Source organism: Hippopotamus amphibius, chromosome 13 (assembly GCF_030028045.1).
Source record: "Hippopotamus amphibius kiboko isolate mHipAmp2 chromosome 13, mHipAmp2.hap2, whole genome shotgun sequence".
In the NCBI taxonomy this organism is placed as follows: domain Eukaryota; kingdom Metazoa; phylum Chordata; class Mammalia; order Artiodactyla; family Hippopotamidae; genus Hippopotamus; species Hippopotamus amphibius.
The window spans coordinates 26654377-26672719 of NC_080198.1; the positions used below are offsets into that span (position 1 = coordinate 26654377).

General features: G+C 44.2%; 1 protein-coding gene across 17 annotated transcripts in view; it reads left to right on the top strand.

The window, feature by feature from the left end:
* The window catches only part of CADPS (calcium dependent secretion activator), a 451700-nt gene that overhangs the window by 380865 nt on the left and 52492 nt on the right, over positions 1-18343 (top strand). For 15 of the 17 annotated variants that reach the window (XM_057706171.1, XM_057706172.1, XM_057706169.1 and 12 more), the window contains 2 exons: positions 1268-1342; positions 2232-2315. In XM_057706171.1, the coding sequence (XP_057562154.1) occupies positions 1268-1342; positions 2232-2315 (159 nt within the window). Of the gene's footprint in view, positions 1-376; positions 392-1267; positions 1343-2231; positions 2316-18343 lie in introns of all 17 variants that reach the window. The other 2 variants (XM_057706179.1, XM_057706186.1) reach the window with 1 other exon arrangement.

Genomic DNA, 18343 nt, shown 5'->3' on the forward strand with positions numbered 1-18343 from the left:
TTCTCCCCTTTATCATTTGTCCTGGGTGGTAGTATTATCTGTTTTTTTACAGATGAGGAAACCGAGCCATATTTTCTTAGACATCATGACTCCCTAAGTTTGCACTGGGACTTTATCTAGGTCTTCCAATTACAATCAAAATTCACCTATGACTTTAAGTGAATTAACCTAATTCACATCCCTTTGCTCCCTTTCAATAATTCTGATGGCCAGTGATGAGAATATCAAACCACATTACTATGGCTCATATTTCTGTATGTTTTCATAACTTTTTGGATGGTTTAATTTTGATTTTTCACATGTGTCTTTTTGTCCTAATTTTTATTTGCACTGTTCCTTTTTCTTTTCTGTTCCTAATTAATCATCCTTCTGAAAGTTTGCTAAAGAGTGGGTAAGTGCGTTTTCCTTTCCAAATAGCAATGTTTTGCATTGTTATTTTTTATTAAGGAAATATGGAATAATTCAAGTGGATACTAAAATGATCTAATAAATGTCAAGGAGCTGGCATACAGTATCTTCTGTTGAAATCGCTTTTCCTTTTTTCCTGGCATTTACAGCAGATTTTTGTTTGTGTGGGGGTTTGTTTTTGCATTACTATTTAAGTTTAATTGACAGCGGCAGTTTGAGAAATGAAAAACTTAGCAGCCGTCTCAGGAGAGGCTCTAACCCTGGGTCTGCTTCTCCACAAATGAAGAGACAGAGTAACTACCGCAAGGGTTCATAAAGAGACACTTTGCCATCACACTGAGTCAGCACCTGGAGACAGAACCGGGGAGCCCTGAGGCAGTAACCCAAAGGATCTGATGGTTTGAGAACGGTTTTTGCAAAGTCAGTCAGTGTCTTGGTCAGTTCTCTTCGGAATTTGTGTCTCCCTAAGTCACATGGTCCAGCAGTTTCCCCAAAGATAATGTTCATCCTCTGTACTAAATTATTATTACCTTGTTTGTAAGACCCAGATCATCACACTGCCAGACTGGCCGTTAAGCCATCCATGCATGCTGTTTGTAAATGTGTTTGTGTCTACACATATCAAAGCCAACAAAAGCTTTGGGTAAAGGACAATGTGCCTGGTAATTTTTTTAAGAGCTTCTGATCTTTCTTTGTCAAAGACCTGGAGTCAGAATCTTACAGCTGCTTCTGGGACTATGGAAATAAACTGGGTCTGCCGGCCAGGATTTATTTATAAATTGTGTTGTCTAAAAATTACGACGGATGCGATGCCGTCACCTCCCAAGCATGCTAATATTTGTCTTTCTGTGTTCTTTAGCATCAGTACCATTCAAAAATAGACGAACTAATTGAAGAAACTGTTAAAGAAATGATAACACTCTTGGTTGCAAAGGTAACCTTCAGCTTCAGGTGAAATGTTTCATTGTAAACATTGCTTTGTCATGTCTGCATTTCCATTAAAATGTAACACGTTAAAAAGTTGCACTGGGTACTTGTATTTCTCAGGAAACAAGATTGTACGTCACCCAGCCGCAGCTCCAAATGATTTTTCTGATGATTGCGAGCCGTGTGAAGATGAATTGATGAAGTGGCATATGTCACCTTAATAAGAATTTGTCCCCAAATGTTGCACTAGGTTATGCGGGAAATATTTGTTTTGTGTTTCAGCCCTGACAAAGTTAGGTTTTTAAAAACAGAAAGTTAAACGGTAATAAGGAATTCTGCCATCATGAAAACCCCCTTTCCCCTAGTTTCACATGCAGTGAGAGTCAGTAAAACATAAAAGTCAGATAAAGCTATTTCAGTCACCCTCATGAATTATAGAATTTTAACTAAGTAATGCTGAATGGGAAGACATTTATATTTGCCAGTGCTAAACTTCTGTTTCCCCCAAATTACTGATAAAATACAAATAAAAATAGATTGGATTAAATGTAGTGCTAATATGTAACGTAAAAACTGCTTTGCGCAGTTTTGGATTTTGAAAAGTGCATTTAATATTATCGCATGCTATATGCAACTCAATAATATTTTGTCACTTTGCACTTCTGTAACACTCTATATTTGCAATCACATAATAATGAAGAGAAAGCCGAATAAGTCAAATATTTCTATGTAAAGGCAGCCTATTTCTTTCCCCAAAGACGGGAACCAAATAATAGAACTTAAAAAGGAGCAAGAGCTTATTGCTGGTCTCTGGACGGTTGGGAAAAGTTGCTCTTTATTGTGGATGATCATAGTTTGAAATAATCATTCTTTTTCCTTTTTTGCTGTTTTACTAGTTCGTTACAATCCTGGAAGGAGTGCTGGCAAAATTATCCAGATATGACGAGGGGACTTTGTTTTCTTCTTTTTTGTCGTTTACCGTAAGTAAAGAGATTCTTTCTTCCCTGGTTTTTGTTCTAGTTGGGGTTTGGGTTTGGGGTGCGGTGCTGTTGTCATTTTGGTTTGGGTTTGGGTATATATGTTAATTGCAGTCAACTACCAATGTATAATAATAACATAGGAAAATAAGCTGAACATTTCATAACAACAGGTAATTCAAAATCATTTCTATTTAATTTGTGAATATATAATATGCATGTATGTATATACATGTACACAGACACACACATGTATGTCTCTGTATGTATGTATCCAAAGAGAGAGTTGCCATTCCGTGCTCACCTTAGCTGTCTCAGGGAGATCACTTAATGTTTCTAGGCTACCAGTCCCTGAAAATGAGGAAAATTAATTTTAGAGGTTACCAGTGGAGCCCTACAAGTCAGATAGAGCATGTAAATAAGTTTTATTTGGTCCTCACTGCATCAGGTACACTTTTCTATACTGAATTAGTTGCCCACATTTAAGAATCGAGAGGATTCAGAGGTGTCAGTATTCCAGGGCTTCTTCGTGAAGTGGACGGTCAGCAGCCCTGGGTCTGCAAGTACGCATAGCAACTGTCTGCTGGAGCTCAGTCGGGTCATCCCCACAGACCTGACATGTGTTTGCCAGTTTCCTGTAGCCCCTCTGCTGGCTCTTTGGCTCGTTCCCATACCTGGCTGCGCTTGGGGACACTGGAGTTTACAACCTCTGGAGCAGATGATCCAATCTGTACAGATTCTGCAAAGCTCTAATTCTGTGCCAGAACTGGGCATGCACATAGAAGTGAGTTAGGTCGTGGAAGGATGGCCGCCTAATTCACTGTAGGTAAGTGATCAATGGAGATAGTCACTCTAAATGGGCTGCCTCGGGGGCCCGGTTCTCCCATCCTTCTGTGCTAGGCAGGCACGCAGCTGTGTGCTTTCTTGCCATTTCTGGTTGCAGGGTTCTTGCTGGCTCTGAGACCAGCTGTCTTCCTCTAACACCACCATAAGAAAGGCAGTCAGTTTGGATAGGATCTGCTATCTATAGGTCTTTAAAACACCCTTACTATCTATGGGTCTTTAAAACATCTCTTCTGGGAGGTGAAGAATCTCCTAGAAAGGCATTGAATGCCAAGGCAAAGCCCAGCATGGGCCAGGGAGTAGCATATCATCATCTTTGGAATCCAGCAGAACCAGGTTCAAATCCCAGTACCTATATTAACCAGCTCTGTGATCTACAGTAGGTGTCTCATCCTCTCTGAGCCTGAGTTTGGTTTTGGTTTGGGTTTGTAGGAGGCGTGCCATTGTGTCCTTTTGTTTTTGACTTATGTCTGTGCATGTTAATTGTGGTCAACCACCAGTGCTGTATGGGAGTGGGGGGTAGATAATTTCTTCCATAATGAGCTGTTGTGAGGATAATAATATGCGTGGAAGCACTTAGCATAGTCCTAACACACAGTAGGCCTCAATAAATGGCAGCTGTTATTAATAAAAGACAGCTAAGATGCTTATTATACAATGCAACCATACATGCACACAAGTTCTTCCCAAATATACCTTACTTTGGTCTTTCCCTAACCCACACATTAGATTTCCTGGGAATTAAGGGAAATGTAGACAGAAAACATTTAAGACAATTTTTAGATTGTTTGTGTATGCACAATATCTGCATGCCCAGCTTGTTTTGACATGCATCTCTGAACCTCCCAAGTATGAGGATTGAACTCAGGCCTGAAAGTGTCATCGCCTTGGTCTCTGGAATTTGTTGGCAAAGGCAGGGTGGAAAGAGGATGGTGAGAATAGGAATTCTATCAGATTCACTCAGTAGAACCACCCGTAATGTGTCACAGCTGAAAGGAAACCTATCCAACCCACTTCTTTGACAACAGGAGAAAAAAAAAAAAAACCCCAAGGCCCAGAGAGGGGGAGTAATCTGTCTAAGGTCACACAGCAATGGGAAGAATGGGGACAGGAACCCAGGTCTTCTGCCAGCTTCTCCCCACCACTGAACAGCTTCCTGGAGAGAGTGGGATTCAGCTGGCAATTGCCTGGCACTAGAAGGCAGATGGGCAAATGAGTGGGGAAGATTCATAAAGAAGGATTCAGGGCACATGAGTGGGAAATATGAGATAATCTTTCATTCCTCAGTGAAGTCATGAAAACGGTGAAAAAGGCAGAATTGAATGCAGCATTTCTGGAAAACATTCCCCTGATATCCACAAAATATACCACTTTCTTTGAGTCTTCGTTTTGAGCAACTGTTTTTACTGCACTGGATGTGAACCAGTGCAAACCAGAAAAGCCCCTCTGCTCTTCACTGAGTAGAATTCAGTCCACCAAGGGCCCCACCCGAATTCCCCGACTTACCAGGGGAGCTCGTGAGAGGTGGGGGTGGGGGTGGTGCTATCAAGGACGGGGGGCCGGGGAGGTTCTCACGGGAGGATTAGAAACAAAGAAGACCTAGCGTAGCCCATGCAGGAGTTTTCAGGCTAAAACTCGCATCCTATCATCTCCCTTTTCGGAGACATTTTGCAGCCACACAGCCTGCCTCGTGAAGTCCCCGTAACCACGGAACACTTCAGGGCTGTTGCTGGGCCTGTGACTTCCCTTCCTTCGTGACACTTCTCCCACGTACTTGGCTACCCCAAGGCCAAAAGCACCCACTTAGCATTTGCAGCCCATGTTCTCATCCCTGCTGGTGTTCCAGTGTTGGAGAAGGCGAGCTGCGTTGAGAGGTGGCAGGAGTTTCTCCACACGTGGATCCTGAGCTCCTGCCCAAATTCTAAAGGGTCTTTGAAGACGTCCTGCGGCCCAGTGGTGGTCATCACCCCCGAGCAGGGTGGAGATCTAAGGGCTGAGCGGAGGCAGCAGGTGTTGCGGAAAGAGCCTTGAAATCGAGGATGAGAGAACCAGCTGTGAGTCCTGGGACCCCAGACAAAGGCATAGAGATGGTGCCGACACCCTGGCAGGATTTCCTTAACTCTGCTCCCGTTTCTGATTCAATTCTTCAAGGATTACGGTGCACTTACCACGTCCCCACCTCCGCGGGGCTGCCAAGCCTGAGCCATGTGCTCTGCCCCCCAGAAAGCTGACAAGTACCGACAAATATGCCACCCTTTCCCCCTCTTTCTCCCGCTGAGCGCCTCCTTTCCTGGGTGGGCTTGATTTCGTGGTCCAAGCCAGACATTTTGGAAAACGTCTGCAGTGGCACAGAGCAGGCAGGAATATTTATTTCTCGTCTCCATCTGCATTGCTTCCTCTCTTGGAGAGGAGCTGGGGGGAGGAGGGAGGAGGAGATGTGGCTTCTCCGTGCCAGCCCGAGAGGCGCCCAAGCACACCCCTCCTCTCCTCCGTCCCTAGCCCCTGCAGCAGTAGCAGCCGGGGATTTAGGGAGGCAGGCGCCTTTCGAACTTTTGAAAGATCAGCCCAGTTGGAAGTCGCAGTTAGCATCTCTCCGCCCATTTCCCCCGACTGCAAGATGTGCTTTTGTGTGGGTTGCCTGCTTGGACGAGTCCCTGTCTTTGTGGGTAGCCTCGCGCTGTTCTTTTAGGAGGCCAAGAAGGGGGACAAGCAGGTGTCCAGGTCCCCCTCCCAGCAAGTTAAAATCCTTTCCTCGGTCCTATCCAGGTGTTACTAAACACTCTGTTTCTGGAATCCTTTTCTTTGTTTGTTTGTTTGTTCATTCATTCACCCAGCATATATTTGCAGAGCACCTATGGGTCGTGGATTGTGCCTGATGCTAGAGACCCAGCAGTGAGTAAGGACGACATGTTCTCTGTCCTTTTGGAGCGTACATTTAGGAAAGGAGACAGAATTTTGGAAGGGAAGAAAATTATAGAGTGGAGGCACTGCTGTACAGACATCAAACTGGAGACAGAGAGAAAGTGGGGTTGGGGGGAGCATTCCTTCAGCTGATGGTCCTGGACAGTCTCTCCAAGCAGGAGGGGGCCAAAACTTAAAGGGACCAGCCGTGGGTAAAGAGGAGGGGAGAATCTTCTGGACAAAACAGCAGCTACAGTGGCCACGTGGCAGGAAAGCAGGAGGCATTTTTGCAGGATATTTTGAAAGCAGCACAAACTGGATTCAGGGATTGAGTGGATGTTGAGGCTAAAGATTCAGCTGGAGGGGACGAAGGTGGAAGGCTCGAGAACTGTGACGTACGGAGAGCTCAGCTGAGCCAAATAAGTCCTGAGAGTCAATGGGGTACAGTTAAAAAAGACATCGTGGAGCGAGGAGACCTGGGATGGGACCCCAGCTCTGCCTGTCATCAAGGAGCTGTGTGACCTGGAACACGGGACCACCCTTTGGCTTTTAGTTCCCCTCCATGCAATCTGATGATGGCTATGTTAGAGGAATTCCGAAGTCCAAAATAGCTACAAGAGCTTCAGCTCCTATCCTTGAAGCACTTGCTAAGTGCCTGGCACAGGGCTGAGTGCTTTATATATATTTTTTCTCGTTGAATCCTCCGAACAATCCCACTCCAACAAGGCTCTCTTGCAGGTGATGAAACGGAGGCTCTGAGAGGTTAAGCCCTCCAGCTCGACCAGCCTCCTCCCTCCCTCTAAACTCTGGAGCCTCCAAGGAACAGGGAGGATGTAGGAGGCACCTACCCCCACCCTCGGCAGACAGAACAATTATATCAAATTCCCTGAAGCCCCCTAGAATTCACCCAGTATCCCTCCTGTCAACTACATCCATTTGAGATGGTCACAACATAGCATGGAAGCCACTCGGGTCAGGGAGGATAAAGCCCATGTTAGGGCTGTCGGGAGCCCAAAGCCTACGGTGTGTTCCATCTCCTAGGTCTCAAATTACCCTCATTCACCCATTTTTCCCTTTTGCCAGCATTTTCTTTTGCCTCTTAGAAATGAAGCGAAGTAGACATGTTCTCTTCCCGCTAGAATCCAAGAGCAGGGCTGATGTCAGTGTAGATCAGGCAGCAGCACGGACTGCTTTGGTGCAGAGCTCTTGATGGCAGGCCGGAAAACAAGACGGCTGCCTTGGTCAAAGGCCAGAAGTGGATCGAGGGAATTCACTTCTGTCCACGGAACATTGTGGTTGGGAAGCAGTTCAAGTGGTAGAGCGGGGTGGGCGTTCATATTGATTCGTTAGTGTTAGCCCTGATGGCGTTCCATTTTTGCTTCGGCCTCAGGGAATGCCCAGCATGGGAGAAATGGCTTTTTACAGTGTGGGCTGGTGATGGCAGTGTAGACATAGAGGTCTTGGTTCACCCTCAGAGGGTAACCTCATCAAATTATCAGCTGCTGGATTCATGTGATTCAAGGTATTTGGCTTCTGCACTTCAGAGTGGAGGTGCCTGCCTTGGACAGAAGCACCAAGCACAGTAGTAAAAGCTTCCCTGTATTGAATACACTATGTGCCAGGCACTGTGCTAAGTGCTTTACATGCATTGTCTCATCTGAGCCTCACAGTCATCCTATGTAATAGAGATGATGATTATCCCCATTTTACAGATGCGGGAAGTTGAGTAATGTGTCCAAAGTCGCACAGCTACTGAGACTCCAGCTTAGATTTACTGCTTTATTATCCTCAGAATGTTAGTCCCCATAGAAGCACAGAAACCCATGGATGAAGTCAGTTAGTGATTCTTCCAAGAACCATCCACCACCTGTAATCATTCCTGAAGGAAAGTCATCTATTTTTCACATCTTATTGGCAAAAACATTTTATAATTTACCCACCAGCCCATCAGTTTTACACTAAAACCAAAGGAATAGACATTCAAAATCTCCCCACTTCTGTTATGCTTTGCAGATAATCTCTCATTTTATGCTATCCCATTCAACACATGCCTATGGAGTACCTACTATGTGCTGGGCACTGGGAGCTTAGCAGTGAATGAGAGGGACAATGCCTTTTATTGTACATTCTCATGGGGGAGACATAGCCTCAACAAGTAACTTACAAGCATGGCAGTTATTCAGAAAGAGAGAAATAGCTGATGCAATGGGACCATGGCCCAAAGTGACCCAATCTCATCTGGGAGGCCATGGAGGAGAGGCATTTGACCTGAGATCTAATAGAGAAATAAAATTTCACCTGGCAAAGAAGAAAATAAAGAATGTTCCAAGGTACAAAGACTTGGAAAAGAAAGGAGAGGTCTAATACATTCTGGAAACTGGCAGTCCATTGTGACTCAGGGCAAGGCCAGAGCAAAAGGAGGGAAATAACGGGGATGGAGTGAGGAAGCTGGCCTGGTCATGAAGGACCTTGCCAGTGGTTATGGAATTTTAGGGTTTACATGGGAACGTAAAGAGACCAGCTACCTGCTACAAGCTGGAGTTGTGTTTGTGGTCTTCTAATTTTGAAGCTTCGAGCCAGCAGTGGAAGGCAAGACTTATGTTGTCTAACGTATTTTGTTCACATGGACCAAACAAAAACACTGTGCCCTGAAACACTCAGGAACTGTAAAGCACTGACCTGCCATGTCTTCTACAGACTTCTTTCATCAGCTGCTTCCCAGTGTTTCAGAGCTTGACATCCACTGTGGGGTCTATGACAGATAATTTTATCACCTAGTAGGACATCATCCTCATTTCCAGTTCGTGCCTTGAAAACACAGCTGACAATTAACATACCTGCTGTCCAAGGCAACCCTTCAGAAGCTTTCAGAAGAAGAAAAAAAGAAGCGTCCAAAGTTAACCATTTCCCTTAATATTCTTTAGTAAACTGATGAGTATCATTCAAAATGAACATAAGATAGACACAGTATTTTCTTTAGACTGTGAGATGCTGAACGACAGGGTCATAGAAGTGTCAGCTGTGAAAGAAGTACCTAACAAACACGTACGTGGCTTCAAACAGAAAATAATTGTTCTGAAATTAAAAGACAGAGATTCTGACCTGACCTCCAAGCCACATGCAGTGGGAAGCTTATCGCCAGAAAGGTAGAGGGAGAGATGTGATTGTGAAGCCCAGAGTTACAGGAACGTGAGTAAGTCGTTGAACATTTGTGAGTGTCAGTTTCTTCATCTGTAGAGTGGGGATGTTAATACCTACTTCAGGGAGTCAAGGGGACGTTGGCTTTGCATGGCCCCTCGCATGTTGTGGGGACCTCATAAATAGCCATTCTTAACCTTCCTTCAGCTTAAACCTGTAGGAAGGTTGAAATGACCCTAGTACTTTTAAGCAACAATTTTCTCACCGGTTCAGTCCTTAGCATAGCATCATTTCTCCTAAGCAACCCAAACTGTTATCTGTAACAAGATCAACCAAACTCTCTTATAACTTCTACTTCAGCACATTCTCATATTCAAAAATTGGACTCATCAAACATATTTTCCACTAAGTTTAGTGTACTTTTATCATTTTGTGCTTTAATTCTTCAAGGACTTTTCATGCACACATCGTCTCTAGACTGCCTCTCTATTAATCAAAACAATTGCTTAACCAGAATTGAATATCCCATTCTCTGAGCATATGTTAAATTGGATCAGGCTTATTTCAACATACACCAAGGTTACTTGCTTGTCTAGTTCTGCCCCTTACCAGAATATAATCTTGGGCAGATTAACGAACTTCTCACCTGAGTTTACTGACCTCTAAAATGGGAATAATAATAAGACCTATACTATGTGGTATTGTTAGAAATAAATAGGAAAAATGTTATATACCTGCAATGGGATACGTATTCAGTACTTGTTTTAACATGTTAGGATGGCAGTTGTTGCTGTGGTTATGTCACTAAGTCTTGAGAATTAGAATCAGTAACTCAGTCAGCCACCATGGTTCAAATGACTGCTCTATGTAAATTATTGAGCTAGAGTTGTAGATTGGGAAAGACTTTTTAAAAAAATGACCTTATCTCTGTTATCTGGAAGTTGCTATCCAGAGTACATACCACAGAAGCAAACTTTTGAGATTTTCCAATCCAGTGTTTCCAGTGATGTGCTCAGTTCCTACGTGCTCTTGAGAGCCAGTTCTTTGCAGCTCTTTTCAGTGTCCACATTCAGTGATGTCCTGTTGGTAGCTTGAAATGGACCAGAGTTGACGTATTTGCACCACGGACATTGGCAAACTCTATCAAACAAGGCTGTTGCTTCTCCTCCTTCTTTCACTTCCTCCTCTCCTTCTCCTCCTCCTTTTTATTCTTCTTCTCCTTCTTTTTGACAGCCTTTCTCCTAGCATATCATTGAGTGTTTTCCAAGCATAGGATATATACCACATGTTACCTGGGAGGATATTAGATGCAGCAAATCAGTATTAAACAACACCAAATTGTGAGAGGGTTCTTTCTTTTTTAATTTATTTTCCTCCTTCTCCTTCTATCAAGGAGAAAGTTTCTTTTGAGCGCTCATCTGCCTCTCGCGTCTCTAAAATTTCAAATCTTCATGTCTAATGAAGAGAAAGAGAAAGAGAGAGTGAACAGGCCTTAAGCTCAGCAGCCTCCGCAGGCAACCCTGTCTACCTAGGAAGTAATCACTTCATTGCATAATATTTATGTTGTATTTATTTTTATGCTTACCTTATTGAGAGTGATATTGAGTTTCCATTGATGGTAGTGATACCAAGTTTCTTTTTATAATTAAGCATTTTAAAAAGTGAGCCAATTTAAAGGAGAATATTAAGGAAATAAGGAAATACAGTACAGATGGCACATGGGCAATAGCCCAAATCAGGAAGGTGGTATTGATGCCAGAAGTTTGGAAAGTTGTGATACATTCTAGCCACCCCATTCTGCAGTTGTGTAAACTGAGGCCAGGGAAGGAAAATGACTTGAACAGCTCATTCCATCCCAGAACCCAGGCCTCCTATCTAATCCACGTGTTTGTCTTCCCCACTCTTTACCTGAGCTGGGGGTGGGGGGCACGGTGCAGGAAGAAGGAGAAAAACCTCTCCACTCTGTAGCAGACCTAGGCTGGCTACAGGAGACAAGTTGTTGCCGGCAGCGATGTACACAGTCTATACCTTCGAGTTCAGGCTGAGGCAGCTGTGGGGTGAAGGGGCGGGCAGCAGGGGTGACAGGTGGTCGCTTCATGCAGAAACATTACTCTTCAGTAACGATGGTACAGGCCTTAATGGCTCAGCACCAAGGCTACGTGGAAGCAGGGACACAGGTAGGACATGGCCCTTGGCCTCTTCCAGCTTGCGTTCAGTTGGGCTTCTTAGTGTTGAGAGATGTTTATCAGGCAAAGCAAAACCCGGAAATGCCAGAGGTGGCCAAGGGCCCCCCACTCATAATCGAATAAAAATAAGCCTTCGTGCCTGCTTGGAGATTTTACAAGATTAAAACTCTCCGAGTTTCTCCTAAAATGAAAGGCTGCTGTGTAAACAGGCAAATGGAAGAGCAGCTCAGCATCCTTCCGAGGGTACAAACCTTGGAGTCCCAGCAGACCCACGGTCACGTACCAACATCATGATGCCGCCCGCTTCGGGCCTTGCAGGAGGTCAGTAAACCTCTGTGAGCCTCAGTTTCCTCATCTGTAAATGGTGATATCATCGGGCGCCCCCCCCCCCCCGCCCCGCCGCCTTCCCCTGTGAGGGTTAATTACTAATAAATCGCTTAGCCTCGTGCCAGGCAAATAATAAGCAGGCAACCACTGTTAAATCTCAGCAACATTCAAAGGGTGGGTTTGGAGGAGCCCTTGAGCCTTGCAGAAATCCTCTCTGGGAATGAAGGGTTGGGACAGAAATGGGGGAGAGTGGAAGGAAAAACAGGTCTACTTCAATCGGGCATCTGTTCGGAAGCCCCAGGGGGGGAAGAGAGATGAGAACGTACACTTCCTGGACCCAGTCTCGGAGCACAGTACCCTGAGCAACAGGAGACGCGAACAATTCTCCTCGTTAATGAGTCTGCGGCTCCTAATCGGCGCATGGAACAGAATGCTTTTGCTTAATAGAGATCATTTCCCTGCCTCTTGCCCGCGTCCCCAGCAGTGCCCGCAGCTCTGTGTTTAATGAAAGGTGGGAACTTTGAGTCGTGTGGTGGGACGGGCTGGAGGAGGCATTATTACACTCATCACTATGATAATAGTTTAATCACAATCAATATGTATGAACATGCACAGAAGCCGTGCAGTCAACCAGCAGCCCTGCAACTCATGTTTTTGCCTAAGGATGCTTTCTAGGAAAGCCTCGGTTCTCCCCCACCTTTCCCCAGCCCCTCTGAAGCTCTACAGTGGTCCTCAGAGGTCGTTTCAGAATATCCATGATGGTTACATCCACCATTACACGTGAGGTCTTATTGTGGTCATAGGTGAATAGCATCATAAAGTAACACTTTTTGCTTTTCAGAGTATTTCCATAAGCCATCGTCTGGAATTTATCTTCAGACTTTGGTAAATTATCTTGTGAAAAAGGTAGGGCAGGGTAAGGGGCAGCAAAATACAGTAGTGAATCCTTTGAAGTCAGATCCATTTGGGTTCAGGTCCCAGCTCTACCCCTTCTTAGCTGTGTTCCCTGGGGGAAGCAGCTTAACCTCTCTGAGCCACACGTTCCTTCATTTGTAAAATGAGGAGACAAGTATCAGGTATTAAGTATTTCTATGTCTATGAGAAAACTGAACAATTTGCTGTTCCCAAGTTCACATAGCCAATCATTGAAAGAACAGTAGTGAGAGTCCAGACTTAGAATCCAATATTCTCTTTCTATTATCGGAACAAATGTTAACACTGGTTCCATTTATAGGCAATTTAGAGAAATTCTATTTTAAAACATTTTGATGCTTAGCTCTTTTCTTTCAAATGTGAATCACATTCTGAAAGCCAGCGATTATCTTTCTGAGCAACGGCCACCTGATGACCGACCCATTAAAAAGTTTTGGTATCACAGTTCCCACATCTGTAAAAACCGCATTGATAAAACCTGGCCTTCCTGAAAAGGAAAGCGAGGGAAGATGGCCTCACAGTGAATGTGCATCTATGCGGCACGTACATGGTGCTGACACGGGCGTAGCGCTTCACAGTTGGCCAGGAACACCCTTGATCTTCAGCAAGCATCGGAAACATTTCAGCCCCTCTGGTGGCAGAGCTCTGGGAATCCGTCACGCTGTCTATGACTCCAGATCTACTTCAAGGGTTGTGTTTTCCTCTAGTGCTCAGAGAGTGTTGGAAGGGGCTTTCACTGTAATTGTCACTTGGCCCCAAGCAAGAGCCACCGAGGTTTGCTCAACTGCTCACCCGCACACACAGTCCCAGTACATCCACCCACGGGCACATTCTGTCTCCCCCAAGCCGTCAGTCCCTCGGTTGGCACTTACAATTTATTCCTCTTCCCAAGATGCACTGAGAGCATCCAGATTATGTATTGAGGGGAGTTCTGCTACATTTTGCTTCTCAGAATCATGATTTCAGTCAAGCAAAAACCTTGAAGAAGTTACCCTGGAGAAGATACATTCTTCTCGCAAATGCTAGAATGCTGAAAATTCTATCACTGGTTTTGTTCTTTTTGCGGTATTTTTTTAATGAAAGAAATATACATCCGTGGTTAAAATATGAGTAGTACAGAAACACAGTAATTATTTTTTAAAAAGCAAGAGTTCTCTGTCCCATCCCTTTCCACTCAGCGCCTTACCCCAGAAGGGGTCCTTGCAAACAAGTTTGTTTGTTTTTTATCTTCCTTGCTCTAGGTACTGTTTTTATACTGCAGTTTCTTGCTTTATCGATCACAGAGATGATTTGCCTCCCTGCTGTAGAACAGTAGGTACTCACTTCACCCTCTCCACTTTCCATGCCCTGCTCCCCCCATCCTGTTACAATTACATCAGTATTACTGGTCCTCTCTTGGCGTCCTTATCACTTTACATAATACCCATCCACCTTTAGTTCTTGTTTCATCCAGAGGATGAGGCTCTTGACAATCCATGTCCTCTTCCAACTGATCTCTTGTTCTAACATGGAAGTTGAATGACACGCCTCTTCACTCTTATCACTAAAAAATGTAATAACCTATATTTATGAACGTCTCTTGAGTCTAGACCAGCACTGTCCAAGAGAACTTTCTCCAATGATGGAGATAGTCTGTATCTGAACTGTCTAATATGGTAACCACCAGCCACCTGTACTTGAAATGTGGCTAGTTCAACTGAACAGTTGGATTTTTAATTGCATTTTGTTTTCATTTATTTCAATTTAAATAGCCACTTGCAGCTGTCTGATAGTGCAGGGCCAGACCAAGCTTAATATACAAGTTTGACTACCTAGAACAACGCGATTTTCCAGTGGAAATGATACTAATAGCTGACACATAGTTCTGACTTACTATATGCCCCAGGAACTATTCTAGAAACTCACTTATTAACCCAGCAGCTCTATGAAGAGTGCTATTATCCCCATTTTATACATGAGGAAAGTGAGGCATGGGAAAGTGAAGTCAGTTAGTAACTGGTGGAGCGAAAATTTGGCCACACAGCATCCAACCCCGGAGTCTGTGCTCTCAACCATTTCCCTGCACTGCCTCTAATCCCCGATAGAAATGACCGCATCCTTTTTTGGGGTATTTCCAAACCTGCTGATTACTGACGTGCTCTTGGTCTGAGTGATGCTTCTCACAGGGGCTGTGTGCCTTTAGATGGAAACCCTGCCCGTTCTACTCCTGCCACACACACACACACACACACACACACAAAAGAGAGCATGAAAACTGGAGGCTGAGGAAAAATAGGGGCAAATGTAGGCACCCAGGGCAAATTAGCTGATTTTGCTAATAGAAGAGAAAGACCTGCAATTCCAACAGCAGTAACAGCAGCTAGCACATACTGAGGACTTGGCCATGTCCTTTATTCTGCCATGTGTATCGTCTTCATTAATCTTCACAACAGCACAGAGAGGTACAGATGACGAGACTGCCTCTCGAAGGTACTGGGAATATTAAATGAGGTGGTTCATGAGAAACACTGAAAACCGTGCCTGGCACGGGGTAAATAAGCAACACGTGCTGCCTATTAGAATCCTGATATTTCATTGCCAAGTCCACGCACTGGTCCCTGCTACATTGTCTGGTACCTGTGTGAATTGTCTTTATTTACCTCTGTTGTTTTTTTCCCTTTTCCTGTTACTATGGTTTTTCCTGGAGCCTCATGTCCAGAACTCTTATTAGTACTAAAATATTAATAGCCTTTTGTTTTACCACTAGGGTATTTATGAACTTTTCAAGGTGTGGGAAGTGTTTCCTATTCCACATCCTTCCTAGCACCTGCCTCAGGCACCATCTAAAAGCTGTATTTCTAGAAGGAATCAGGAAAAAACACTTAGCTCTGTGCCCTATTATAATAGGTAAGACAGGAGGCCAACAGGTTAGACAAGTAGTCAGTCAACTAGTTAATGGTCATATTAAGATGAAAAATTTACATTTTATGATTCTTCTCCCACCCCCACCCCAGTGGCTTCCACTTAAGCAAATTCTAGTCCAGAGGTCAGAAAATTTCTTCTGCGAAGAGCCAGATAGTAAATATTTTTTATTTTATAAGCCACTTAGTCTCTGTCATGGTGACTCAACCTCCACCCTTGTAGCATGAAAGCAGCTACCGACAAGATGTAAATGAATGGACGTGGCTGTGTTCCAGTAAAGCTTTATTGATGGACGTGGAAATGTCAATTTCCCGTAATTTTCACATGTCAGGAAATAGGATTCTTCTTTTGATTTCCTTTCTTTTAAAAATGTGAAAACCGTTCTTAGCTCATGGACCACACAAAAACAGGCAGCAGTCTAGATTTGACCCCCCAGGCCAGAGTTTGCCAACCCTTTTCCTAGTCTGTAAACTATAGATGAGAGTACACTTGGTGCAGTCAACTCCCAGGTGACCACAAGTGACTTAAACACTAGTTACAATAGCAGCGAATACTTCTTGAGCTCTTACTGCGCACCAGCCATTGCACTGATCACTTAACATGATGTCCACCTGTTCAGCCTCACAAGATCCGGCTAAAGAAGATACTGTTGTATTCTCATTTTGCAGATGAGATTGTAGAAGCTGTAGGAAGTTAAAATTTTTTTCCTAAGCTCATTTAACTAGTAAGTAATGGAGCATTAGTCAAACCAAGGTCTGTCTGACGCAGAGTCCCTATATGTCACATAAGTAGGCTTCCCTTCTCCCAGTTCCCAGGTGATCATTGGGTAAGAAAGAGCTTTACAATGACACATCATTTTCACAATATCAACAACTTGATGTCCTGAAAAGACTCTTAATAACCAGACCTGCGCTTGGACACCAACTCCAGCACTTACTGGTTTACCTCTGGAGAGTTCCTTAACGTCTCTGAACCTCACTGTCCTCAACTGTGAAGTGGTGGAATGAGCCTTCTAATGTTCTACAGAGATGAATAATTGAGTTAGTTATACATAAGATGTCTAGCTCAGTGCCCCATACATATGTGCCCAATAAATATCATTAAGAATCAGGTAAGAATCAGGTGACTCAGTGTTTTTATAGCCAGAAGACCCAGGAATGCCCAAATCCTGTCCTAGACCATCAGCAACCTCCCAAAAGCATCCTCCAGGGAAATACATGCAGTGGATAAAATTGGGGAAATAGGAGACCAAGTAATACCTTCTTGAATATCTTGGTTATCTATTGCTGCATAACACACTATGGCAAAGTTAGTAGCCTAAAACAGTCTGTTGATTTTGTGCACAATTTTGTGGGTCAGAAATCCAGGAAGAGTTTGGCTAGGGGAGTCTTTGATTCCATGTCGTACTGACAGGGGTCAGTTGCTTGGCTGGGCTGGGGCTGAATGTCTGATAGTTTGATGTGTCTCCACGTGCCTATTTCTCCCCTATATGGGGTCTCATCTGGCTAAGCTTCTCCACGTGACTTGGGCTTCTGACGGCATGGGAATCTCAGCACAGCTGTACAGTGGCAGCTGACTTTCAAGGGTGCAGAAGCAGAGCTGCCGGCACCCTCCAAGACTAGGCTCAGGACTGATGTGGTGCCACCTCCGGCCTATCCTCTTAGTCACCACAGTCACGGGCGAACCCAGACTCAAGAGGGATGGAGGAATAACAGACCCCACCTCTCAGTGGGAGTGGCACACCTGTATAGGGAACAAAATAATTGATGGCAAGCATCTTTTTTTTTTTTAAGTTGCTCTGGTGAATTTTTTTTAATTTTTTTAAATTTAATGTTTTCATCTTTGTTGGAGTATAATTGCTTTACAGTATTGTGTTAGTTTCTGCCGTACAACAAAGTGAATCAGCTATATGTGTACCTATATCTTTGACAACAAGCTACCATATTGCAAACTGGGCTTTGGGTCCATATTACAATGCAGAGAACTCTACAGAGCCCTGCTGGTCTCCAGGGATCTCCTTGTTAAGAGCTCAGCCCTAAGGAGCCAAGGAGAAATAGAACAGAGAGAGGATCTAGACCACAGCCTGGTACAGGGCCAGCAAAGCAGAGAAGAAGTAAGATGGCTGGGCCTCTTACCGCAGGATTAGTCACGTGCTTCATGAAGCACTCTAACCGTGGAACAGAACCACCATACTCAGTGCGCAGATATTGAAGGTTTAACAGCCCCACCCGCTAGCAAACACAGCCCAGCCTGTGCCCTGGAACTGGAACTATCAAATCAGCCTCTTGGATGTGAAAGGAAAAGAGAACATGAAAATAACAGCCAACGTTTATTGAACACGTACTGCGTGCCAGGCCCTGTGCAGAGGTTTTCACATGTACTGACTCAGTTGGTGATGGTGACGCACTGTATGAATTTAATATATGTCAAATGCTTAGAATAGTGTCCTGCACATGTTCAACACTTAAGAAATGTCTTTTTATTTTATTAATCTGTACAACCACCCCATGTGGAGGAAATATTGTCATTATCTCTATTTTCCAAGAAGGAAACTGATGCTTAGAGAAGTTCATTACCTGGCCCACAGCTGGTGGCTGATCGAACTAGATGTCAGCCCAGATGTCTGACTCCTGGCCTTGAGCTCTTACCTCTGCGCTGACTCAGTGCAGGGAAACAAGAGACCCTTTAAGCTCGTCTCATAGAAGCAACAAATGCCATCTGCTTTTGAATTGATAGTGCCTGGTCACACTTTTCTTAAATGATTCTTTAAGAGTATTAGAGTTGGAATACCAACTTCAAGAA